The sequence below is a fragment of the Dermacentor variabilis genome, chromosome 1 (genome assembly GCF_050947875.1).
Source record: "Dermacentor variabilis isolate Ectoservices chromosome 1, ASM5094787v1, whole genome shotgun sequence".
In the NCBI taxonomy this organism is placed as follows: Eukaryota; Metazoa; Arthropoda; class Arachnida; order Ixodida; family Ixodidae; genus Dermacentor; species Dermacentor variabilis.
This window is the reverse complement of record NC_134568.1, coordinates 8,550,219-8,575,932: the sequence shown is the minus strand read 5'-3', so window position 1 is coordinate 8,575,932 and position 25,714 is coordinate 8,550,219. Positions and strand designations below refer to the sequence as shown.

Genomic DNA, 25,714 nt, shown 5'->3' with positions numbered 1-25,714 from the left:
ACTTTGGAGTCCTAGAGCTGACGCTCGCCATGTGTGCCGGTCGCCGGCGAACACACTTTGGCAGCCCAGTACAAGATGGCGCCGGTCGATCGGGCAACCCGGGTGCGAGAGTATGCGTTCGGTTAGTCTGGGTGCGAGGCTGTCGTGTTCTGGTCCAATGGCATTGTCTGGTTTATGGATTGCCGTTACGCGCCGGCGGTCTAAACGGTTTAAAAGCCCCTTACGGCGGTCACGCCAGTCACACTCGCTTGTTCAGCCGAGCTGTGCGGATCGCTCTTGAACGACAGTGCGAGCGACAGATACGGTCAGTGAAGGCATTTTATATTCTTATTCCTGACGCCGTCTTACAGTACTCCCTTTAAGAAGTGTTGCAGTTTGTGTTGTAGTACGTGTGTTGTTTCCGTGCTAGAGGTGTTTTACGTCTCTAGGTAGCGCGCTGCTTATGTCGTAGCCGCCGTGGTTGTTAGTGGCTGTGGTGTCACGGGATCGAATCCCGGCCACGGCTGCACGTGGACGCAATAGCGGACGGCCTGACCTAAACGCCCAGCGACTCTAGGGCGACACCACTCCAATTTCGGGCTGCCCAATTCCGTGTAGTTCAGTTATGGCCATAGCGATATATCAACTACTTTTCACTTCGTATTGCGCGCACTCAAGCGGGGTTATGGCACGAAAAGCAAGAACTCCCTATCAGTCTGCTGAACAGCTATTTCCGAAGACCTGCCGCTTATATTCACCCTTCCACGTGTAATGCGACGCTACTCATTTGCGCACATCTTTCTCGGAGCATTTTGCTGCGATTTCATGTGAGCACTACATGGTTTATACCGTACTTGAAGCGAACAACCAGTGGTGGCCCTATATACCTGCAAATGGAAACAAACGCAGAAAGTTACGCTCTGTCGGAGGTTACTTGCAGACTATTTACGATTTTTTTCAAATGTTTTTGAGGATGGGTAAAGATTTAAAAAAAAAAAAGCGAGCAGCAGTGCAGAAATGAGCCAGAATTCTGCGGCAGGCAAGGTGATAGGGTGGCCGTCTCTTGAAGAAAATGGTCTGACATCTGCGGAGAATTAAGCCCCGCCGAAGCGCCGCTTGCGAATGATGTGCGGGCTATTGGCGTCGCACAGTATCATAGGGTCAATGAAGTTTGCGACAGCTGTCGCGGTAAGTCGGAAGACAAAAAATGGTGTAGTGTCGCCGTTGTGTGACTTGGCCGTTACTGAGTGCGTGGTTGCAAGTTCCTGTCTACTGGGGCCCGGACTCTGGTTGGGTTGAAATATCAATGCCTGTATGTATTTGAATTTAGGTGGGCTATAAAAGAACATGTGGGCGTGGTTGTCAGCTTACATCTACATCTCGTATGCTCCGTTTGGGCGTTGAACACGGTTTTCTTTTTACTTGAACGACTTGCAGTTAAAGCGGAAGATAGCAACCTTATTAGAAACAAAGGCCTCTTCCTCATATACAATTCATTCGAAGGTCTCCACTTATGCATTTCAAGCAGAAAAAATTTGTATGCTCGTAATGTTGGAGAGACAAAGGATTGTGCAAGAACGAATTGTACGTCATCGTCAGCTTGGTTACGCCCACTGCAGGGCGTAAACAGGCCATGTTGTGGCCATGTTGTCCCTGCAAACTTCTTAATCTCATCCGCCCACCTAACTTTCTGGCTCCCCTGCTACGATTCCCTTCCCTTGGAACCAGTCTGTAACCCTTAATGACCATCTTCTCTCATTACATGTCCTGCCCATGCCCATTTCGTCTTGATTTCAACTAAGATGTCATTAAGTTGCGTTTGTTCCCTCATCCGATCTGCTCTTTTCTTATCCCTTAACGTTACACCCATCATTCTTCTTCCCATAGCTCGTTGCGTCGTCCTCAATTTGAGTAGAACCCTTTTAGTAAGCCTCCAGGTTTCTGCCCCGTACGTGAGTACTGGTAAAACACAGCTGCTATACACTTTTCTCTTGAGGGATAATGGCAACCTACTGTTCATGATCTGAGAGTGCCTGCCAAACGCACCCCAGCCCATTCTTATTCTGATTATTTCGGTCGCATGATCCGGATCCGCGGTTACTAAGTACATTATTTCCCTTACCACTTCCAGTGCCTCGCTACCTATCGTAAACTGCTGTTCTCTTCTGATACTGTTAAACATTTCTTCAGTTTTCGGCGGATTAAATTTTCGACCCACCCTTCTGATTCGCCCGTCCAGGTCAGTGAGCATGCATTGCAATTGGTCCCCTGAGTTACTAAGCAAGGCAATGTCATCAGCGAATCTCAATTTACTAAGGTATTCTCCATTAACTCTTATACCCAATTCTTCCCATTCCAGGTCTCTGAATACCTCCTGTACACGCTGTGAATAGCATTGGAGAGATCGTACCTTCCTGCCTGACACCCTTCTTTATTGGGATTTTGGTTTCTTTATGGAGGACTACGGTGGCTGTGGAGCCACTATACATATCCTTCATTATTTACACACATGGGTCGCCTGCACCCAGAGTCCGTAATGGCTCCATGACTGCTGAGGTTTCGATATAATCAAACGCTTTCTCTTAATCAATGAAAGCTATATCTAAGGGCTGGTTATATTCTGCACATTTCTCTATCACTTGACTGATAATGGGAATATGGTCTATTGTTGAGTAGCCTTTACGAAATCCTGCCTGGTCCTTTGGTTCACAGAAGTTTAAGGTGCTCCTGAATCTATTTGCGATTACCTTAGTAAATACTTTGTAGGCAACGGGCAGTAAGGTGATCGGTCTATAAATTTTCATGTCTTTGGCTTTCCCCTTTCTTATGCATTAAGCTTATGTTGGCGTTCTTTCAAAGTTTCGGCACGCTCGAGGTCATGAGGCAATGCGTATACAGGGTCGCCAGTTTTTCTAGAACATGCCCGCCATCCTTCAACACGTCTGCCATTACCGAATCCTTGTACGTCAGACCCACCCAATTTGTCACAACACTAGCCGGTATTGTGGCCCTTCTGACTCTGGTTACTATCCGTAAAGTTACGACTTTGTTGGTAGCATAGTTGGTCACATCTGTCTAGCGCGCTTAATCGATGCACTGCGGTGCAAAGGAATGTTTCTGGCCGGTTTGAGGCATGTTTGCACCTAGTCGAAGCCACAAGGTGCTCTCGGGCAATGCAGTGTTGAGCAAGCACCTTGAGCAAAGCAGCAGCTGTGCTATTACCTTGTTTTGCTAGCAGTCATGGGCTCCAGAGAAAAGGGTTGATGTGCTGCCTATCACAGACCAGGTGGTAGCTTGTGGTGCGTCCTTTGCTGCACCACGGCAATGACGCGGAAGCGTGGCCTACTTGCAGTCGTGTGGTTTATGATAGGAAACGGGACACGTTCCGCTGCGCATGCGCACCGTTCTGAACACGGAAGCTCTGCCTACACTGGCGGAGATTCTGTGGCAATGAAGGGACGGCTACTCAGGCGGAGCTTCTGCACGCGTTTTACCGCGCCATTTGCTGCGCTTTTGGTTTCTCGCCACAGAGGCTGAATCGCTGCTGCTTCCACGTGGACCGTTTCGCGTTTGTTCTGACGCAGGAGAAAGTAGCAAAAGTGGTCCTTTGACACTTGGTGGTGTGCTTTGTCTTAAAAGGTGCTTCTCTCTTCCCCCAGCCTAATCTGAAACGCGGATGAAAATGTGAAGCGCACTGACTTGAGCATGGTTTGCCTTCGTGCTTCTCTACATCCACAAAACGTGGTGCGCGAGTACATACGTATATGTACTGTCGTGAGCAAAAACAAGACCGCTGTGAGCGGTAGCCGAATTGCATCATTGCGCCGCCCAGCGACTTCGCGCTTGGCCTGGAGTCGAGACCCGCTCATGTTCGTCCAGAAGTATAGTACACGCTGGTATATCTGCTGGTGGTGCCCGACGCGCCCCGCTATTATGGGCGAGTTTTGCGTGAGGCACCGCTTTGTAACGAGCACGGCTCAGCGTATCTCGGCCATATTACGTCGCAGCTAGCGCCATTGGTGACGGTGCGCCAACTGGAGGTTACCAGCGTTACTTTACGTGGTGCCGCTACTGTGAAATCCTGCCGAGCAGTGCACGTGTCAGGCGGGGAGGCGCCTTGCGCGAAAGTGACAGCTGCATGGGAGCAAATCGTGAAATGAAAGGAACGTTTAGGCAAGCGAGAACGCGCCCTGCGTGATTTCTCGACGTTAGGTGACTCAGACACCCATGTTCTCGGTGGTGGAATGGTGCGATTCGGCACACGCTCGCAATCAAGGTATAAGCACGCATGGTAGCGATGCTGCCGTAGCGCATGCGCCCTGAAATGTTGGCTTGTGGAGGCACGGTAGCGTCAGCTAAATCTCGCGGGGCTAACCTTATCGGTGGAAAAAAATCTACAATATTCTTGCGTGATTTGTTGTGCCATGCCCTCTGCTACGCCAGCTCACATCACATATCATACACGGAGCACACAACAGAACAAATTAAGCGAAAGGAAGAGTACCTTAAGAACATGAGACGGAGTTTCACATGAGTATCGCGAGTTTCGACATCAATCATTTGACTTTCTGATGTTCCTTTCGAATTTTTTGATGTATTCCTAATTTCATTTTAAAACATATTGGCCATCATCTTTCTGTTGAATACTTGTTTTTCTTGCAAGCATGACATGTCTTCCTAATGAACTTCTAGTTAGCCAGCACGTATGGTAACATATTGTGATGTGTCCGGATGTCAGTCGGATCTTATTTAAAGATGTTACCTGTGCCTGACAGTCTTTGGTGGATTCCGGTATGCTCGAGGTCATGAGGTTCATATGTATATATATAATTAACGAAGAGAAAGGGAATTAACCGAGGGGCCCGATTTTTATTAATCATATCATAAGAAGCAAACATACACCAAAAACACATAGGAGAAAAACTTGCACTTACTAATTGAATTACATAAATGACAAATTAATGGATTTGAACATCGATGAAAAACAACTTGCCGCAGGTGGGGAACGATCCTACGTCTTCGCATTACACGTGCGATGCTCTGCCAATTCAGCTACCGCGGCGCGGTCTTCCCATCCACTTTCTTGGGTATTTATGTCACTAATAGAACTGACCCTGGGACTGTTAGCCAGGGCCACCGCTCACAAACCTTGGCGGCGGATGTATGCATTATTTCTTTGCTACGTCCGCCACTTTCCACAACCAGACATAAGGGGACGCCCGTGTCCTTCATGGCAGAAGAAAAAAAAACAAATCATAATCCTCAAAGAAAAAAATTATTCAAAGAAGCGTGAAAACTCCTCTCTATTGTAGAGGTGCCTACATTCTGTAGGCACCTGTTCATGTATAGGGGCCTAAGTTCCTAGGCGTCTTTGTTTGTTCGCCTATCACGATATCAATAAAAATCTGCCCCTCAGTTAACCCCCTTTTCGTGCTTACATTCTCCGAAGTGGCACGGCTGGTGGCAATGCCAGAACCATTCTCAGAGGGCGTTTGCCCTACGCAGAGCGCTCCGGCGGCACAGCCACTCGCCCCATTGCCGGATCAGCTGGTGCTGTTACGCCACCTAGCAAGAGCCAGCAGTCCTCCGGGCCCGTAGGCTCTAGGACTTCAGGGCTCCTCTGCATGAAAACGGGCCCATAACAACCGCTAGCGGGGCATCCAGTGACTCGGAGGAGGCAGTGTACACATTGCCGAGTGCATCAGCGTCCCAGACGCCGGAAGGTAGGTGCAGCTTTCAGGAGTGCGCCAAAAAAGACGTATCCCGCATCACGGGGTCCGGAAAGGGAAAGGATCTTGTGGGATAACGTAATTTTTTTCTCCTCGGTGCATATCACCAATTATCATAAATATGGATAAACAAATATTACACTGGAACGTCAGAGGTCTTATCCACAACCTCGGTGACGACAAAGAACCCGTTCATAACTTTAATCCCCTGTTGCTGTGTGTGCAATAAACATATCTAATACCCAGGTAGCTAGGCGTTCTGCCGCAGTTTGCCATCTTGAGCAACGGCCGTGACGGCACCAACACCTCGTCCAGTGATGTTGAAATAATAAAGTTCGTCGTATGTCGGGCTCTAAGATTTCGAGCGCCTGTTGAGGCAGTTGTGGTTGGAGCCTTACTGCTTGGGAAAATAGTTACAATTTCTTCTGTCTACATACCACCTAAGTATCGACCCCAATGAAAGGAACTTAAGGGCTTGATGTCTTGCCAGGTCATTACGTATTGGTTGGCATTTCAACGTACACAATTCTCGATGCTATGCCAAAGGCCGAATAATAGAAAAATGTTTTCTGACACCAGCGTGCTACATAGCAAACAACCAACATTTTACTCTTGCACATAATACTATTTTACGGGCTTACGTTACCTTACTACCATATTTAGAATGGAATGTCAGAACGCTTATACTAATCATTTTTGTGTGCCTCATTCTAGAAAGACATGATCCTCCCCCGCACTCCGAAGACTGAAGAAAATTTAAGGCGGTGACACATGTGCCTCGAAACACTCTTACCCATTTTAATATAAACGATGCGTTGCTTATTTTACCGCTTTTATCATTGACGCCGCATGAGAGTGCATCTAGCAAACGAATAAGGCTCCAAACAAAAGGCGCATATCGTCGAGAAACGAGGATTGCAGGAACGCACGGAAAAAACGGAATAAGGCTTGGGGCATGCTACTCCAGTCTCCAACAACTGAGAACCTCATTAACTTAAAACAGTCCTAAGGAAGACTAACACGGCGCATTGCTAGAAGAGAAACCTCAGAAAAATACGCCTCCAGCATTAATACCTGCACTCCAGGACAAGTATGAAACCGGCAGAGAAAATTAGTATGCCGTCAGCCTTACACTTTGCCTTAGGTCGATGACCAAGGCAAAGTTGAAGACCAGGCTAACGCCCTTAGGCAACATTTCGAGCGCGTTTCTATCTCCGAACATTGTTCGGAGTCAATCCCAAAACAAACAATTAATACGACAGTCCTCTGACAAGGAAGTGCAATGAAAACGAATCCTACAACCGTTCATTTAGTGTTGCCGAGTTCGGGGCTTCCTTAAACGATTGTCGAAGCTCTGCGCCCGGAGCCGAGAGCATCATGTACGACATAAAGAATCTTCACTCTATCACATGGCACTGCTGTCCCTATTCAACACGGCGTGAATACATTCGCCGAATGAATACTTCTATAAATGTTTCTTTTGAAAAGCAATAAACGGTTGGAAGAGCCTCTTGGACTGTACTTTCACCACACCGCCTCAGTTTCCGGTTAAATGACGGGATTTATTCCACCTCTGTCAGAACAAAAGCAATTCTCCTTCCTCTATATTTTGGGATTTTGGTTATGCTGTATAAAATTTACAGCAATTGCCTACCGCATCTTCTATGATCGCATCACTGTGTTTTTAGTGATTGTTCTACCATACAGCAATGCCCCAAGCGGGGGCTGCACGTACCTCATATAAATACCAACCCACTGTTTCTCATCGAAGTCTCCATATTCTTGTGAATCATGCTGTCTTAGTGGAAATAAACAGCGCAACGTTTAGGCTGACCGTAGGACAAGAAGACAGGTACAAGCGCTGCCCTGTAGTGTCATGCAGTTTGCGAAAAAAGTTGCGCTGTTTATTTCCGTCATGTATCTGTACCAACTCCCCCAAATGTATGTTCCTGTGCTCCTGTTTCTATGCTACATAAGTTTTAGGCTGTTGACGAAGTGTCACTAGGCATTACATTCGACAACTGTCAACCAAGCTTGTCGTCCCTACCGCCTTCAAATTTCTTTTACCTTAAAGATCAAATATGTAAGCACGTTCGCACGGTCACTACTGCTGTTTCGGTAAACGTAGCTCGCAGAGCACGAAGTTGCAAGTTCAAGTTCTCATGACCTAACTCACGCTAACAGGAGCCGTATGAAAAAGCACTCGCGCAAGAAATGACTGGTGCGGGTTGAATTCTACGTGGTCAACGTTGATCCTACTAGAAAGGTTAATCTCTAAATATCCACCTGGAGCACTTGCCCATTTCAGCTGCAGCTGAAGTGCTGATTGGCTGGGTTGCATAACCAGCTAGGAAAAACAAAAAGCACACTCAGCCAATTTCCACCTAGCCTATACGGGCATTCCACTAGGTGGACACTTATAGAATAACCTCCCCCCCCCCCTTTCCTTGTGTCCTGCACGGTGCCGTCTCGGATGTTTAGTTTTGTGACGTTGAATTTCCGAGCAATTAACTTACGACTGTATGTTCGACGCAGCAATGTCCTCTGCTCGCTGCATGCAACGTAAGCGCCGTCTCGACGCTTCGCCTCAACAGCGTCTGATAAGGCCTGCAACCTGCAAACCTGTAAATGTAAGCCCCTACACTCTTCTGGAAGCATGAGCGATATTTCGAATGTCTGAATTGTATTGCTTCTGATTCGCTGTTACAATATCATTAAAATTTTGTTTCTCAAGTACTTCAAGGAGACCTTTTTTTTTTTTTTGCAATGCAGATACAGCCGTGGAGGGTAAAAAAAAAAAAAAACTTTCACCTAAAGTGAACGAGTTGTTAGTCCAGAGAAGGTTCAGAATTTCGCTAACAAAACGCGATTATCTGTGTGCACAACCTGCCGTGTAATTGTGAAAGAAAAGGTTGCGCTACGTTCGAAAGTGAGTTTATTATTTTCCGCTGTTAAAAGAGCTGAACAATGTTGGCAAGCTAACAGAGCTTCAAATGTTTTAAGAACAGATAAGTTGCAAGAAAAGCTTCGGCAAATAGGCTTGCGTAGCTTATGTCCCTGAAGTTTTCAAAATAATCTGTAGTAATCTGTTCTTTATGTGCAGTTCCAAGGCGCAGGCGCAGCGCGTCCAGAGCCACACGCTGGCTGCAGGCCGGCTGCTTCGTCTTCCCAGCGCCCCGAATGGAATGCAACCACGAAGGTCCCGGCTACTTTTGACAAGTTCTGCAGCAAAGAGACTCTCAAAAGGGAACGTGTTATTCGCAAGGCAACTAGGAAGTGAGTGGGAAAGTTGAAGGGATCACCACGTTGTCACTGCGGATTTTTGCTACTTCACAAATTATTACTCTCATGTTAACCGAAGACTGCTCCGGGACACAATCACTTCTGAAGTTGTTTTTTATTACCTGCAGGTATGCTGTGAAGGATGTCAATTATATCCCGCTTAAATACCCAGGTTCGGTGCTGAAAGCAATATCTTCCTGTAAGTGGACAAAGTAGCTTTGTCCTAATAATTATGGTAAATTTGTTTCGTTTATCTGAGCCAGCAACGAAAGTGTAAGTGTTCGGTTAGCATGTTGACGCTGGATTTTTATGCCATATCCTGATATTCAAGGTGCTCTTCAAGGGAGTTTTTTAATCGTTAGCTTCAGGAGTGGAAGAAACTGTGCGAGTGAAGTGTGCGGAGCCGGTGGTGTGGTATAGGTAGATGGGGAATGTGAGGGCTTAGAACAGCGCACGCGTGTGTGTGTGGTGCAACTGACAGTGGTCTACTCTGCACCCCACTGTCAGTTGCACTTCGCTCCTCGTAGGTGCAGGATGTGTCGAGTGCGCTCCTCACGAACCTCGGAAATTGGTGAACGTGTTCTAAAGCATGGATCAGGCACCTCCAATGGCCGCGACGTAATGCTCACGTCAATTTATTTAGCATTGCCGTTACAACGCCACTGACATTTTTATCTGACATCTTTGTTAGATCAAATCTCTGCCCGGTTTCTCGAAAGCTTGCATCAAGACGGTAAAGGCCACTTCGGTACCGTTCGGCATGCATCGAGCTTTATGTTCGTGAACGCTATACCAAATCGTTAAGTGGAAAACGATGAAAACGTATGTCCACTAAATTGCTGATTGCCACAGAATTAAGGTGTTCACCAATGTAAAACCCACGTGACGGAGTTTTGTTACACCAGATAAAAGGACAAAAAGAGCAAAAAACACGGTTAAACGAAAAATAGTGCCCTTCCACTGTGTGCAGGATGACTAGCGAAGCTGTGTATGTGGGCCCCTTAATGGTGAACTGCACCTCCGCCGCGGGTAGGTGGGCATTGCACTATCTTCCTAATTGGCCCACGTATGGGGATTGCTTAACGTCTGCTTAATCTCCACCGCGGTTCGGCCCGGCATTGCACTATCTTCTGGAGCGGCCCACGTATGGGTTTTTTTTTTGCATACGATACCAAAATTTCCTTGGACGGTAGAGGTATACAGCTTCGCTGTGAAACCGGACGTCATTTGTATCACTTTCGCTGAACCCACTGGCATCGATATTAGTTGGGCACGCATCTGCGTTGAACGCAGTGGGATGACCAGTCTTCATCTAGTATTACTACATTCCAACAACTGGGAATACGCTGACTCGCAGTGACCGCAGCCTTCCGACTGGCAATACTCGCATTGCTTGCACCACATTTCCATTTTTTTACTTATATTACCTCTAAATTTCAGTTGTCACAAATACGAAAGTTATTCCCGTGTGGGAGGAAAATCTTTCTTCGTTTTTGAAGTTTCTATTCTTGCATAGTCGGCATTCATGTTTTTGCAAAACTTATCCCCGCACGGACGAATAAGCAGCACGCTAGATTTCAGTCTTGAAGTGAGTGTCGACCCACGCTTGTCGGCTGTATCGTTGTCTGTCTCGTGTCACAACACCGTCTCTTGCGAACACTGCCGCGCGCGGCATGCGTCAAAAGAACTCGCACGATGGTTGGTATCGGCGTCTTCGCATTGGCGGGCATGATAGGTATACCAGCCGGAGACTTCGAAGCCTCTGATTGGCGGACGCCGTCAATGTTTCGCCACGCGTCGCCAATCTTCTAGCATCGGTAGTCGGTAAAATCTTTGTGCGTCGCCACACATCACCCTTTTCGCCACCTACGCTTATGACGCATTACACGCATTGGCGCGTGCCGACGCATGCCCGTGTTTGCGCCTTCAGAGGTGTGCTATAAAATGAAAGCGACGTACGTGCAAATACGTTACCTAGAGTCCAGACGTTTCCTTTGGTGCACCAGCATTCGCCTATTTTGACTGAAGCCTGAAATACCAGCCAAAACGCTTGGATAGTGACGAAGTGTTTCCACGTACGTAGTTCTCATTTGTGACCCTACACCAATGGAGCCAGCCTGCTTTTTTTTTGCCTCCTCTGTATATAAACGGTGGTTCACGTAACTTGAACGAAGGATTTTAAAGAAAAGTGGTTAGCCGCAACTCAATGAAACCAACGACCGTTTGCCGTCATGTGGATGTTCTTAATCTTATATTTTGCTTAATTAGCTGAATAATTCACACCAATTATGCAAATGTTTTAATATTTCCTTTAGGGCCAAGTCCGTTTCGTCATGTTGTAGAGGGCATTTCAATATGGACCGAGCCAGTTTTTGTGGCGACGTAAATGCTGCGTGCTGTTCTTCCGGCGTTTAAAAAAAGCCCGCGAAATATGAAATAAAACCACGTGACTGCGCTCGTATGCTGTGGTAATGCTGCGCGTTCAACCGTGCGTCAAGCGTATCCCTCATCAGGACGACAGTGCTTCCTTTCAGAGTGCCACCGTCAAAGATTCTGACGCACTGTGAAGCCGATGCCTAGAGCCACGGCCGCTCAGTTCGCCCCGGTCCGCGCTCACGGTTCTTTCGCACGATGCGCGGTTGAGAGCCCTGCAATACGGTAGCGCATGAGCTCACTGACGAGGTTTTATTTAATATTTCGCGGGCTTTCTTTAAACGCCGGAAAAAAAATGGCCACGCGGCATGTACGTTGCCGCAAAAAAAATTGAACCGGTCGTTTTCGAATGCCCTCTACAACGTAACGAAGCGCACTTGGCCCTAAAGTGAAGCTTCAAACATTTGCAGAATTGACCTTAGCATTTACTTGCGGTTAGTCACCTTTAAAAATTCTTGGTTCAAGTTGCGTGAATCAGCCCGGATAATCATAACCATATAAAGCCAACAGATAATGACGTCAAAAGCATCGATAAAATTGGCTGTGGTTGATATTGAAATGCAGCAAACAAAAGGGGAAATGAAAGTGGACGAAAAGATAACTTGTCGCTCGTTTGAGCCGAACCCACAGCCTCCGCATTACACTTGCATTGCACTACCAATTGTGCTATGCTGATGGGAATCAATCCGCCAACGAACTTCGGTATATATATTTACTGGATCTGAGAGCACGGAAGCCTGATGCCCAAACCGTCAAGCCATGCCTCAACAGGGTCGGAATAAAACACAATCAGAAATTTCCCTCATACAAGCCAGCTCTTTGACGCACTTCGCATGACAGTCCAGTCATAGGTGATATTGACGAGCGATCATTTCCGGTGCTTCATCTTCCAGACATTTCGTGCGATCTCTACATCGCACACGTCGAATGTAGACTAACACACTGTCGGTCTGGAGCGGGCGAGTCGCGTGAAATGCGCGCCCTGGAATGCCTTAAAAAAAACTTTCTGACAGATCCAGAAACGTTGTCGGCAAGAACCGCAGGCTGTGTTTATCACGAATAACGACACGCGTCGGCCATGACGAATATGCGGCGGCAAACGATTCCGTGCGAAACATTAAGCTACAGGTTTACGCGGACCAACCGCCGCGTCGTGGCTATAGCGGAGAGTGCGCGCCTCTCCCCTCCAGCCCGGCAATGCACCGCCCATGGCCACCATTACTGCGTACGTTGCGTACTGGTCTCGCTGGGCGAATACCTTCGCTTAACATTCAGATGTGCTGAGCGGTCGCCGGATGTTTGCTGCGCTGTGCACATGCCTCATCTAATTGCTAATATACCCTTCGGTATGTCGGCGTCCTTAGGCATTCAGCTCGAGCTTCAAATCGCAATGCACTTCCCTTCACTTTACCGCAAAAGTTCTCCCTTGTAAATTTTTTTGTTGTTCTTCGAAATTTCCACGGTAGTGTCGATTTCCATTCTTTGCATCAAATTCGCTGCCTCTGTTTCTCCCACTTTCTTTGTGATTACTGCTGCTTGTTTATTAGGCCTTCAATTGACTGTACTTGGTTGATAACATTACTTCCATTTTCCTTCATTTTGTGTCCCCGCTTTTAGGTACAGATACTTCTGCGCTTTCGCCGCTCATTTTGACCCGTGTTGCCAAGGCTTTCTTAAAGGGCCTCTCACCAGGCCACACAGCAAACTTTGGTTATACGCTGCACGCTTTTACCTATCAAGAGAGCGTTCTGCTGCAAAAATTTTCCAAATCGGCTCAATAGTAGCAACATAGGAATAGTTCAGTGTCGCGAACCCATAATTTCAGGAGCAATGTACACCAACACCCCCTCGAGAACTTAAGGCCTTCTGGCTATAATCTTCCCTCTTGAGCTACGTCACGCAAAAGAGGCCCACATAGAAGTTCCGTGCAGCATGCTACGAGCGGCGCACCTGTGTTGAAAATGAGAGGCGGAAGAGCGAGTGAGCGACGACGGCGATAACAATTCGATTAGATGCTCCTGCCGTTCCTTGGATAGCTTCGGGGTTACAAAAGTCCTGGCATGCGGCGACATGCTTCCGAGCGCACATTTTCTGGTCGTCTCTGGGTTTGCGCTTCGATTCGGTTATGCGTCCGGCAAGCCTTCATTGCCATGGAATGTGGATTACGTTCATGCCCGGATATGCCTAAGCACTGCTGCGTGCCCAAGTGCTGGAGCAATTAGAAATCGGGGCCGAAAAATCATGCGTTCGTTTCCGCAAGATCAATGACAGAATATTGGGTGCCAATGCTAAAACAAAGAGAAAAGCTGGAGTTCGCAGAATAAGCCACCTGTTTCTTTGTAAGTAGTTGCACGAATGTTTTGTATCTCCATTGATAAACTCGTGTGAGGTGTTGTAAATATGTGCACTGCTGTACTTTACGTAATAAGGCCTCGAAAGCGAAATTGTCCGTTTAGTCTAATCTAGACTGGAACAAATACATGTGTCCCGAATGTGAAAAAGGGCACACCAGTGAAGTTGTCATGAGATGTGTTATGGTGCAGTGATAAAATTTTGTAGAACTTTCGTGGTCGCATGAAAGGCAAACTCTGACGCCGACGATAAATGAAGGAAAAGCTACTCTGATTAAGAGGGCAGCACTGCCTTTTCGACATAAGCCATGCTCCCTGTCATCATTTACCCGAAATTCGTTCTCAAACCTAAGGTTGAACCATTCCATTTTTATGCACGGGTTTTTAATAATTGGGTGCGTAAGTAGTTTTGCATAAATCTTGGAACACCCTCTGATTTCTGCGGGCTATCTGCTCAACTACGCCTAAAAGAATAAGTAGCCTCGGGTTAACATTGCCCATAAGGGCTCGTTCCCTTCATTCAAACCGTATTCCCTAGCACGCCGCTGGCCTCTTCTCCGTGACGTCACTCGCCGAGCGCTCAGGCCTTCTGTTGTGTACGTTGTGCTGGCTACGCTGGCAAGCCAGACACCCTCTCCACTTGCCCCATCTAGCCTCCACAAGTGAAAGTTATTCCTCGTGTTCTCCCGCACCGGACCTACAGGATCGCGTGACCCATACTTAACGGGCCCCGCCTTTCTTTCTCTTTCTTTGTTTCTTTCCTTTCTTTTCTTCCTTTCTTTCTCCTGGCTTCGTCGCTGCGCGGCGCCCTTCCGCTGACGGCGTTCACGCGCGAGCTGTTCAGCAGTTTTAGATTAGGCGACGCAAGCGGCTTGCGCACGCAAGAACTAGGGGCCACGGTGCTGCGCAGGCTCAATCCCTACGTCTGGGTCTACGCAAGCAGCTTGCATCCCCTAACCTAAAGCTGTCTATTGTCTCCCTTCGTGCAGCGCACGATAATGCGCGCTGTCCATGAGGACACTTCACTAGCGGAATAAGTCAGTGCTACACGAATACTGAGGATGACACAAGCGGATCACAAATCAAAATCCCCCGCTAGAACACGGTGGAAAATGAATTTAGGTGTCTGCGCGCACAGATTGCACGACGTGCGAACAAGGAGATGAAACGGAAGTACATCTCTTTTGCTGCGGTGGGAAGTGAAACAAAAACACGCATTCTATTTGCGAGTTTTATTTCTGCAAGCTTTATATCGTCTATTCAAGCAACTTATTGCGCAAATAGCAGATCTTGCCTTAAATAATTCTCGGAGTCGTGTCACCACGAGCAATGTCACAGTACAAACACGCGTACGCAGGCACACTACCACGTGCACGTCATCTTCCGGCTTTGAGCGCAGCGGCCGCAAGTAGCCGAGAAAACGGCATTCGGTTTGAAACTTCATATCTTTCCGGGGCGCGTACCGATGTAATAGACAGTTTTAGTTACACGTACGTAGAGGCTTTGCGTACGTAGTTTCTACGTGTGAGCAGTGCGCATGCGTAGAACGTAGCGGGCGCGCGCGCGTCTCACGGACTTACTACGTGAGATTCAATTCTTTGCGTGCGTTTCCTGCGCACGTAGACAGCTCCGCGCGGGAGTTCCGCCAGCGAGCCGCGCGCGCGCGCAGACGGCTCGCATTGAAACACGGCGACAGGATTGAATTGGCTACCGCCGTGTTCACATTTCCCGATAGATGGAGCTACGGGGTCCCTCTTGGCGTGCGTCGCGTACGTGTAGCTAAAAGCGTTTCAGATGGCGTGCACGTAAGCTACGTAGGCTTTTCACGTTTGCGCACGTGAAGCCTCTAAGTACGTGTAACTAAAACAGTCTAATACTTTGTGCTGAGACGATCGTTATCGCGCATGTATGCGCTGCGCTTGTCAGCTCGATATGGCCAGACTTGAGAGGGGCCTTTTAAAGACTAATTTTGCTCTGTGCTTCTGACTTAATACGAGGCCCAACCTATGTCCGTTTGCGCTGCCTAATTTATGGTTTTTCCGTGGGCCCCCCAAAGACAACCGGCCCACCGACCGTTGGTGAATTCCAACCCAGACAATTTATCCGATTTTAAGCACAAAATGGTATTTCTGAACGTCAGCGCTTCCCCCATTAAGTCTTTGCAGATCCCATGTACTAACTCATATTTATTGTGGCCCCAAAGTGTCCTATGTTTCAGTTTTGCTGAATTCAGCTTCCCCTTTATTTTCAAATGATCTTGGTGGCTGCTTGAGTAAGTCGTTTATGTATGCGCGTAGGTATCAATATTGCTTGAGAATGAGTGTGAATTGCTGTTGCATTGACGTCACATAATTACTCTTCTCTTAAATAAAGATCAGAATTACCGATTTCTGTGCTAAATTTAAAGCTTAGATTGGCCGCAGTCTGTAAATTTCTTGCATTGTCCGCTAGAAGCATTATGTCGTCCACGTTCATCAGTGCGGGGAACTTCTGTTGCACAATTTGTCCATCGCGCTCGTGTGATCAATTAAAGCCTAATTCGCTGTTTTCCAGTCTTCCTATGCACTTAACATATAGCGTGAACAACAATGGAGACAGAGCACATCCTTGCTTCAGTTCTCCGTCAATTTTCTCTACTTCATTACCTTTTCATCCTACCAGTAGAACTTGCACTCGATTGTTTATCTCTCCTAGCAGCTCCACGAAATCGTCCTCTATACCTTCGTGCTTAATTTCCCATAATAATTCTCAGTATGTTGTCATCGGCTGCTTCAATATTTAGAAATGCCGTCGGGAAAGTTCTATTTTGAACATCTTTAATCTCTATGCACCGAGTCAGTACGAACGTATTATCCTCTAAGCGTCTGCCTGGCCTGAACCTGGCCTGTAGTTCATCCAGTACATAATTTTTCTCCACTGAATTCGACAGCTCCAATTTTACGGCTTGCATTACCATTCTATATATTGTGACACGCTGACGAAAACGACGACGCTCTGGACTTCGCGCGCTGTCTACAATCTTGTCAGCTGCTACAATTATTGTAATTACTCCGTAAATATACTTCTAACCTCTTTTCACCCCCCATAACATTTTTGGTGGAGGTTGCGCCATCATTATCAAGGATTTACGTAGCGGGCGCTCCTTCGTTCCACCTGCAATGCCAGATCAAGGCGCGCATGCTTCGAGCACGTCGGCACCCACGCCCACCGTCATTCTAGCTCAACCCCGCGACCCAGGAACCTCTTACGGCACCGACGACTCTGATGTTGGACTGCCTTCAATTATATGAGCGGTTGACCGCCAGCAACCACTGGGACCACCCCATCAGGCTCGCTAATTTGATATTTTGCCTCGCGGGCACGGCGGGCGTCTTGTTTCAGACCCACGAAGCGGAACCTACTAGCTGGGACATTTGTAAACAGAAGCTCAAGGATTTGTTTGACAAGCCTGTTAAACTGCAGCGTGCCGCCCAAAAAGACCTTGCTTCGCCTGTCGAGACGTGCACTGAATCCTACCTTACATATTTCCAAAACATGCTCGCACTGTGCCGCAAAGTGGATCCGAAGGTGCCCAAACCTAATAGAGTCGCATGTGTCATTAAGGGCGTATCAGATGATACTTTCCACTTCCTTGTGTTCCAGAATTCTTCCACTGTGCAAGCCATTATTACTGAATGCCGGCTGTTTGAGGAACCCAATAGTCGCCGCTTTGCCCACCCATTTCCCCGCCTTCCAACACGGATGCTACGTCTACTTGCGAAGACATCCGCAGTGCGCCCACGCCCGATTGCTCTGCCATCGCACTTATCATCCGACGTGAAATAGAAGCCGCATCTCCTGTCACGACCCGAACCCATGCCCCGAGAATTGCCAGGCCACCGTCTCATTGATCCAGTCCGTCGTGCGCCAGGAATTTGCCGACGTTGGCTTGACTAACGTCTGCTCAAATAATCGGCCTGACTACACTCAGCCCAGCACTGTCATACGCAACCGCAGCCTGAGTGCTCCTACGCGGTATGGCAACCCGGCCGAATGGCGCACTCCAGACGAGACCTATATGCTTCACTCGTGGCCGTGTCGGCCATATTTCATGTCACTGCCGTTCTTTGTGGAATTCGACCCCCTGGCCCTACCTCCCATCCCACTGCCCTCTTGCTGCTCCTCGCTTCCCTCCGAAAACGCAGCCAGTAAATTCTGGCGACACTTCTCTGCCTACCCCCTCTAGCCGCTCTCCTTCGCATCGTCGCCGCTTCTCCCGATCGCCCCCATCTAGTCGATTACCGTCCCCTAGCTGCTTCCGGAAAACTAACAGGTGCAGCACCTAGAGGTAATGCGGCCAAACCGACCAGACTCAAAAAATCTTCTTCTGACCTTGCCCACACATCGGAGCATTATCAGTGAACGTGGATGGTATACCTGTTCCAGCTGACACAGGCGCGCACGTATCCCTGATGAATGTTAAGCTTCGGAATCGTCTCAAGAAAGTCCTCTGCTGTCCCGTCGCCTGTAATCAGTCGTCGATAGTGCAACACCAGCCGTTATTGGCATGTGCCTGGCTCTCGCGAGTGTCGCCCGACATCATACTTCAGTTTTATTTTATTGTTCTAGAGCACTTCCCTCACGACCTAATCCTCGGTGTTGACTTTGTCGACACATTCCGCTTTGAGAGGCTCTTCTGCTGGTCTCGTGCAACGCGCTCTACCTGCTGATGTTGACCCTCCCGATAGTGCTCCTACACGGCTGTTTCACAGAGCATAATCACCTCCCTCACCATGCCATTACCTACATAAGAATTTCACCCGTTGCACCTGTAACAAACGGTCGCTACATCGTATCATCTAATGCAGATGTCCTGCTCTCGCATAACGTTGCTTTTTCTCACCCCGTCACTACCATTTCGGACAACACGTCGTGCCTGCCGCTTGTGAACTTTGGACTTTGTACACAAGCACCCTCGCGCCGAATATCCCTGGCGCAAATCACGCTGGCCCGATACTACCGCATTTTGGGTTGAACTTGTGACAGCTCCTCGTGTGCAACTCTTGATTCGCCTCCTGTCCCTTCAGACTTGAATACCCTAAAGAAAATGATTGCTCCCAGCCTTTCGCCCCAGTGTGCTCAAGAACTTTGCCTCCTTGCGTTGTAATGGGACATATTGGACCTCGGAGAGCGCCCTCTAGGACAAACATCTGTCGTCAAACATCGAACACGGGTGATGAGAGTCAGAACCATCGGCGACCCTACTACGTCCCGCATACCGAGCGACACATCATCCGACATCACGTTGACATACTTTCTCGTAACATCATTGAACCTTCTTGAAGCCCATGGGCACCCCTGTTGTACTAGTAAAAAAAGTCCAACAGTTGGCGATTTTCCGTGGATTGTGGAATAGGCAAGAATCAGATGTATGCGTTAAGAGATAAAGCCGGCAATATCGTTACTAATATGGATGAGATAGTTCACGTGGCTGAAGAGTTCTATAGAGATTTATACAGTACCAGTGGCACCCACGACGATAGTGGAAGAGAGAATAGCCTAGAGGAATTCGAAATCCCACAAGTAACGCCGGAAGAAGTAAAGAACGCCTTGGGAACTACGCGAATGGGGAAGACGGCGGGGAAGGATCAGGTAACAGATTTTTTGAAGGATGGTGGGAACATTGTCCTAGAAAGACCGCCACCCTATATACACTATGCCTCATGACCTCGAACGTAGCGGAATCTTGGAAGAACGCTAACATAATCCTAATCCATAAGAAAGGGGACGCCAAAGACTTGAAAAATTATAGACCGCTCAGTTTACTGTCCGTTGCCTACAAAGTATTTACTAAGGTAATCGCAAATAGAATCAGGAACACCTTAGACTTCTGTCAACCAAAGGACCAGGCAGGATTCCGTAAAGGCTACTCAATAGACCATATTCACTCTATCAATCAGGTGATAGAGAAATGTGTGGAACATAAGCAGCCCTTATATATAGCTTTCATTGATTACGAAAAAGCGTTTGATTCAGTCGAAACCTCAGCAGTCATGGAGGCAATACGGAATCGGGATGTCGATAAGCCATATGTAAAAATAATGCAAGATATCTTTAGCGGCTCCACAGCCACCGTAGTCCTCCATAAAGAAAGCAACAAAATCCCAATAAAGGTGTCAGACAGGGATATACGATCTCTCCAATGCTATTCACAGCATGTTTACAGGAGGTATTCAGACCTGGAATGGGAAGAATTGGGGATAAAAGTTGATGGAGAATGCCTTAGCAGCATGGGATTCGCTGATGATATTGCCTTGCTTAGTAACTCAAGAGACCAATTGCAATGTATGCTCACTGACCTGGAAAGGCAAAGCAGAAGGGTGGGTCTGAAAATTAATCTGCAGAAAACTAATGTTTAACAGTCTCGGAAGAGAACAGCAGTTTACGATAGGTAGCGAGGCACTGGAAGTGGTGAGGGCAGGTGGTGACCACGGATCCGGATCATGAGACTGAAATAACCAGAAGAATAGGAACGGGCAGGGGTGCGTTTAATTGGCAGGCATTCTCAAATCAAGAACAGCAGGTTGCCACTATGCCTCAAGAGAAAAGTGTATATCAGCTGTGTCTTACCAGTACTCACGTATGGGGCAGAAACCTGGAGGGTTACGAAACGGTTTCTGCTGAAATTGAGGACGACGCAACGAGCATGGAAAAAAAGAATGATAGGTGTAACGTTAAGGGATAAGGAAACAGCAGATTGGGTGAGCGCACAAACGCGGGTAAATGACATCTTAGTTGAGGTCAAGAAAAAGAAATTCGCATGGGCCGGACATGTAATGAGGAGGGAAGATAACCGATGGTCATTAAGGGTTACTGACAGGATTCCAAGGGAAGGGAAGCATAGCAGGGGGCGGCAGAAAGTTAGGTGGGCGGATGACATTAAGGCGTTTGCAGGGACTACATGGCCACAATTAGTACATGACCGGGGTAGTTGAAGTATGGGAGAGGTCTTTGCCCTGCAGTGGGCGTAACCAGGCTGATGATGATTTTGACACCTCAACAAGGTAACAGAGGGACTTCTATCCGCTACCACGCATTGATGATGCCCTGGAATGCCTGCATAGCGCATATTCTTCGTCCATCGACCTTCGATCCGGCTACTGGCAAATTACCGTCGTTGACATGGATAGCGAGAAGACGGCTTCTATTACTCCCGATGGCCTTGATCACTTCAAAGAGATGCCACTCGGTTTTTGTAATTCCCCGGCGACATTTGAACGAATGTCGTCCAGGTCCATCTGCCTCTGTTACCTGGACGACGTGATCATTTTTTCTCCCACTTTAGCGACGCACCTCGAACGTCTATCGAGGATCCGATCTGTTTTCCGTCAGGCGGGGCTACAATTTAATTCGTTCAAGTGCCACTGCGGTCGTCCTGAAATTTGTTCTGGGGCATCTCGTCGATTTTTCTGGTGTACGCCCTGATCACGATAAAGTACGGGCAGTGAAGGGCTTTCCTGTACGACCATGTGTCAAGGACGTTCGCAGCTTCTTGGGCCTTTGCTCCTCTTTCCGTCGGTTCATCCGAAATTTTGCGATGTGCACCCCCTTAATCGGGCCCTCAAGAAAGATGCTGCCCTTATTTGGGGCCGTGATCAAGCTGGTGCTTTCTCAGAGCCGATTGGGCTGCTTACTTCCCCGCCCATTCTCGCTCACTTTGATGCGTCAGCTCCGACCCGCCGTGGTTGCTCAGTGGCTATAGTGTTGTGCTGCTGAGCGCAAGTTCGCGGGATCTAATCCCGGCCACACCGGCCGCATTTCGATGGGGGCGAAATGCGAAAGCACCCGTGCATATAGATTTACGTGCACGTTAAAGAATCCCAGGTGTTCGAAATTACCGCAGTCCTCCACTACGGCGTGCCTCATATTCAGAAAGTGGATTTCGCACGTATAACCCCATAAGTTACTTTTTTTAATGCGTCAGCTCCAACAGAAGTCCGTACTGATGCCAGTGGCCACGGTACAGACCTCATGGTTCGTATGGAGCTACGGAGCTATCGGCACAGAAACAAGGGCGAGGTCGTGTTATTGCCCACTGCAGCCGCCTTCTTTCCCCTGCTTAGCGCAACTATACTATCTCCAAACGCGAGTGTCTGGCTCTCGTTTGGGCAAATTCCGCCCCTATTTGTACGGCCTGCAATTCAGTCATCACTGATCACCAGTCTTTGTTGGCTTCGTCCCTGAAAAATCCTTTAGAGCGCCTTGGCCACTTGGCTCTGCGCCTTTAGGAAAACAACCATTCAGTTGTATACCAGACCGGCCGGTTACATCAAGATGCGGACTGTTTGTCGCGCCATCCTGTCGACCCACCTGACATTTCTACGTCCGGCAATCCTGTCACCGTTCTCTCTGGATGCTTTTCGCGACACTGGAGCGGAACAACGCCGGGACGTCTCCTTACAAGACCTTATTCGACAGCTCACTTCAACGAAGCCCGATCCTCTCCTTTCTATGTTTGAACTTCACGATGACATATTGTACCGCTCTAACACGCGCCCGGATGGCCCTAACCGACTCTTCATTGCGCCTGAGCTTGTGCGTCACTGTTCTCTCCCAGATTCATGATGTACAGAGTGCTGATCACCTTGGCGTGTCACGGACCTCGTTCGTTGACCCTTCTTTTGACCGGGTCTATACCGTGACGTGTGCGGTTATATCGTTGCGTGTGACCTTTGTCAACGATGCAAAACGCCGACCGCACTTAACCACTTAACCTATCATCCGAACCATTCTTACATGTAGTTGACCTTTTGGGCCTTTTTCCTACGTCTGCTTCGGGAAACAAGTGGATTGCTGTAGTAACAGAGTAGACCACCCGATGTGCAGTCACACGGGCTCTTCCGACATGCCGTGCAAGCGATGTCGCTGACTTCCTCCTAGCGAACGTCATCTTTCATCATGGTGCCCCTTGACAGCTCCTCACCGACCGAGGCTGCTACTTTCTAATGTTGTCGATAACGTTCTACACTCGTGCACAACTGAACACAAACTCGCTACTGCGTATCATTCACAAACGAGCGGTCTAACCGAGCGTCTTAACCAAACCCTTACTGACATGCTGTCCATGTATGTCTCCGCTGACCATCGCGACTGCGACGTTGCGTTGCCGTTCGTTACCTTCGCCTATAATTCGATTCCCCATGAATGGAGAGAAGCCCGCTATGTCCTCTTTGGCCGCGACCCTACGCTGCCTTTCGACACTGTTCTGCCTGCTAGTCGGAATTTCACATCTGAGTACGCCAGGCAAGCCATACTCGAAGCGCAAGAAGCGCGCCATATTGCGCGATGTCGACTTGAGTCGCAGTACAATCAGCGGCGCTTGTACAACGCCCGCCATCGTGAAGTCCATTACACACCGGGTGCCCTGGTTCACCTTTGGTCACTGTCGCGGCGCGTCGGCCTCTCGGACAAGTTACTTGACGCAAGACACGGTCAGGGCCAGAGTAGCGTGACAGTAACTGACGTCACGTACGAAATCGCCCCTCTTGGGCCAACCGTGGCTAAGCATCGCTCCGACGTGGTCCACGTCGTGCGCCTGAAGTCGTACCACTCGCCTGCCTCCTAACCAGCAGTGAGCCGATGCTTCAGCCGCCAGAGGCCATGTGACACCTGACGAACACTTTGCAACTTGGTCGGGAGACGACGCTCTGGACTTTGCGCGCTGTCTACCATCTTGTCAGCTGCTACAATTGTAAATATACTTCTGACTACTTTTAACCCCGTGACATTATCACGGACGTTACTGTAACTGGCCTGTACAAGCTCGTCTTATCCTTATAAACTTCACCTTTGTGGATGTTCATTTTGTTTTCACGCCATCTACCGCAATTTTCTTGGTTCATATCACTTGCTCTATGGCATTAGTCATCAGTACCTTGCTCTTAGGACAGTTTTTTTTAGCCTTATTGGAATTTCATTGGGTCCTGCTGCCGTATTATTTGGGACTACGCCGGGCTTTTCTGTTGCTGGATCTGTGTGCCTGAACTACCCTTTCTTTCGTGCCAAATTTATCCCTCACAACGTCTGTAATGTACCCCAGCGCATCGTCAACTTCGTAGTTGTTAGTCTTCAACTCTTATAGCCGTTTGCGAGGTTTAGTTTGAGCTACGAGTGCTGTTATGTTGTTCAAGAATCTTTTTTTTTTTTTGGAGCGCCTTTGTCCCTGATGTAATGTAATTCACCGAACGTTCGCTTGTGTATTTAACTTTCTGTTGAGCAAGGTTGCTCGCCGCCCTTTTTATCGGTATTTGTTCCAGCTAAGCAGCAACTCTTCTGCGTGTAATCCCAACTTTTCGCTTCTCCTTGATCCCTACACGCCTGCTTAAGCTCCTTTCAAGCTAGCTTTGATTGTTCCGTCACTTACGTGGTTTCCCCTTTGTGACTGAGCAGTTTTTATGCATGTGTGTCTTATCTCCTTCTGCGTAACTTCTACAAATTCCTTATATTCTGACTGCTGTAGGAAAAGCCTGCATTTTCTTCTGTCCATACAGCGAAGCTGCTTACCTGACGAGCCTGTAGGAATGAGCCGCATGTGCGGTTTCGCAGGGAGGGGGTGACTATCTGGGCTGGGTAACGCCAGTAAAGGGGCCAAAAAAGACGACGAACTATAGTACGGCGCAGAAGAACGGACATGTCATCTTACTGCACGCCGCACCTGCGCAGTAGGGAATGCACCCGTGCTGGCCGCCGTTGCTGCTGCTGCCTGCGTGTCCTGTCAACTGCCCTCAATGCAACGCTGCGGCAGTTGTGTGGACATGGAGGTGTGCGCCGCGGTAGCCGCCGTGCTGTGTAATAACCGGATTATGCATTGCAGAGGTACATCACTGCAACAGTTGCAACGCAAAGAGAAATGGAAACTAGCCGAAGAACAAGCAGAGTACGAGCGGCGCCAGTTGCAACCTCCTTCGAGTTTCACCGGTGCAAACTCCAGATTCAAGATTTTCTTTCTGGACGCAGTTTGCTCGGTCTTGTGATCGACAGCTTCGATGGCTAATGCGCCACCATATGAATGGATCAGCCCGAAATTTCTGTGCTTGCTATTTGCTGTTCATTTATCTTTAAGAATTCTAATGCTATTGGTTCGTGATTTGCGTTAGTACCTCTCGCAAGATTTGAAGTTAAACGTCTATGATCGCTACCTGGGCGATTTTTTCCATGTTGGTCTGTTATCATTTGGTCTAGCTTATAGGCCATTTCTGAGACTAAGGCGTAGTGTATACATGACTGCCTGTTTCCGCATTGCCACGTAACCTGTCCATGACTCATTTTCCCTTCATCCCACAGATTTAACACTAGAGAACCACTACAGTCAGTATGTCCGTCAAAATCAACTGTGTGCGTTCATATCTCCCATCGCTTCTAATGCAATCAATCCCTTACCCGCCGTTGTTGCTTAATAGCTATGGTGTTCGGCTGCTACGCACGAGGTCACGGGTTCGAATACCGGCTCCCGCGGCCGCATTTCGATGGGGGGCGAAATGCGAAAACACCCGTGTACTTAGATTTAGGTGCACGTTAAAAAATGCCTGGTGCTCCAGATTTTTCCGGGCTACCCAGTACCCCATAATTTTTAAATCCTTTTATCTGCTCCAAATCTCGTAGATGCGTTTTGGTCTAGGCGTACGCGCTAATCGCTTCATTCAGCGGTAAATGTTTAAATTTCCTGCTATTTTTCCTGCTTGACACCACCCTGAATGTTTGTGGCAAATTTTACCTTCGCTATTATCGTTCGTGCGTCTTTTCCTAACTCTTTGTGGTCAAATTCTGACCTCTACTGGTGTCATAGCAGTCAATGCTTAATCTTCCTTCCTGACTGCCTGGGGCCCACCTGAAGGAGCTACAGCTCGCGCGGGGAATCGACGTGTAACCGGGGCTGCTACATTTTCGCTAAAGTATATCCCG

The 25,714-nt window shown here is 48.2% G+C and overlaps 1 protein-coding gene across 1 annotated transcript in view; it reads left to right on the top strand.

The window, feature by feature from the left end:
* The first annotated feature begins 273 nt into the window (after positions 1 to 273).
* The window catches only part of LOC142570025 (uncharacterized), a 36,494-nt gene continuing 11,053 nt past the window's right edge, over positions 274 to 25,714 (top strand). Inside the window, exons 1-4 of the mRNA XM_075678638.1 lie at positions 274 to 304; positions 5,485 to 5,702; positions 8,244 to 8,338; positions 8,812 to 8,984. Of these exons, the coding sequence (XP_075534753.1) occupies positions 8,246 to 8,338; positions 8,812 to 8,984 (266 nt within the window). The 5' untranslated portion in view covers positions 274 to 304; positions 5,485 to 5,702; positions 8,244 to 8,245. The remainder of the gene's footprint in view (positions 305 to 5,484; positions 5,703 to 8,243; positions 8,339 to 8,811; positions 8,985 to 25,714) is intronic.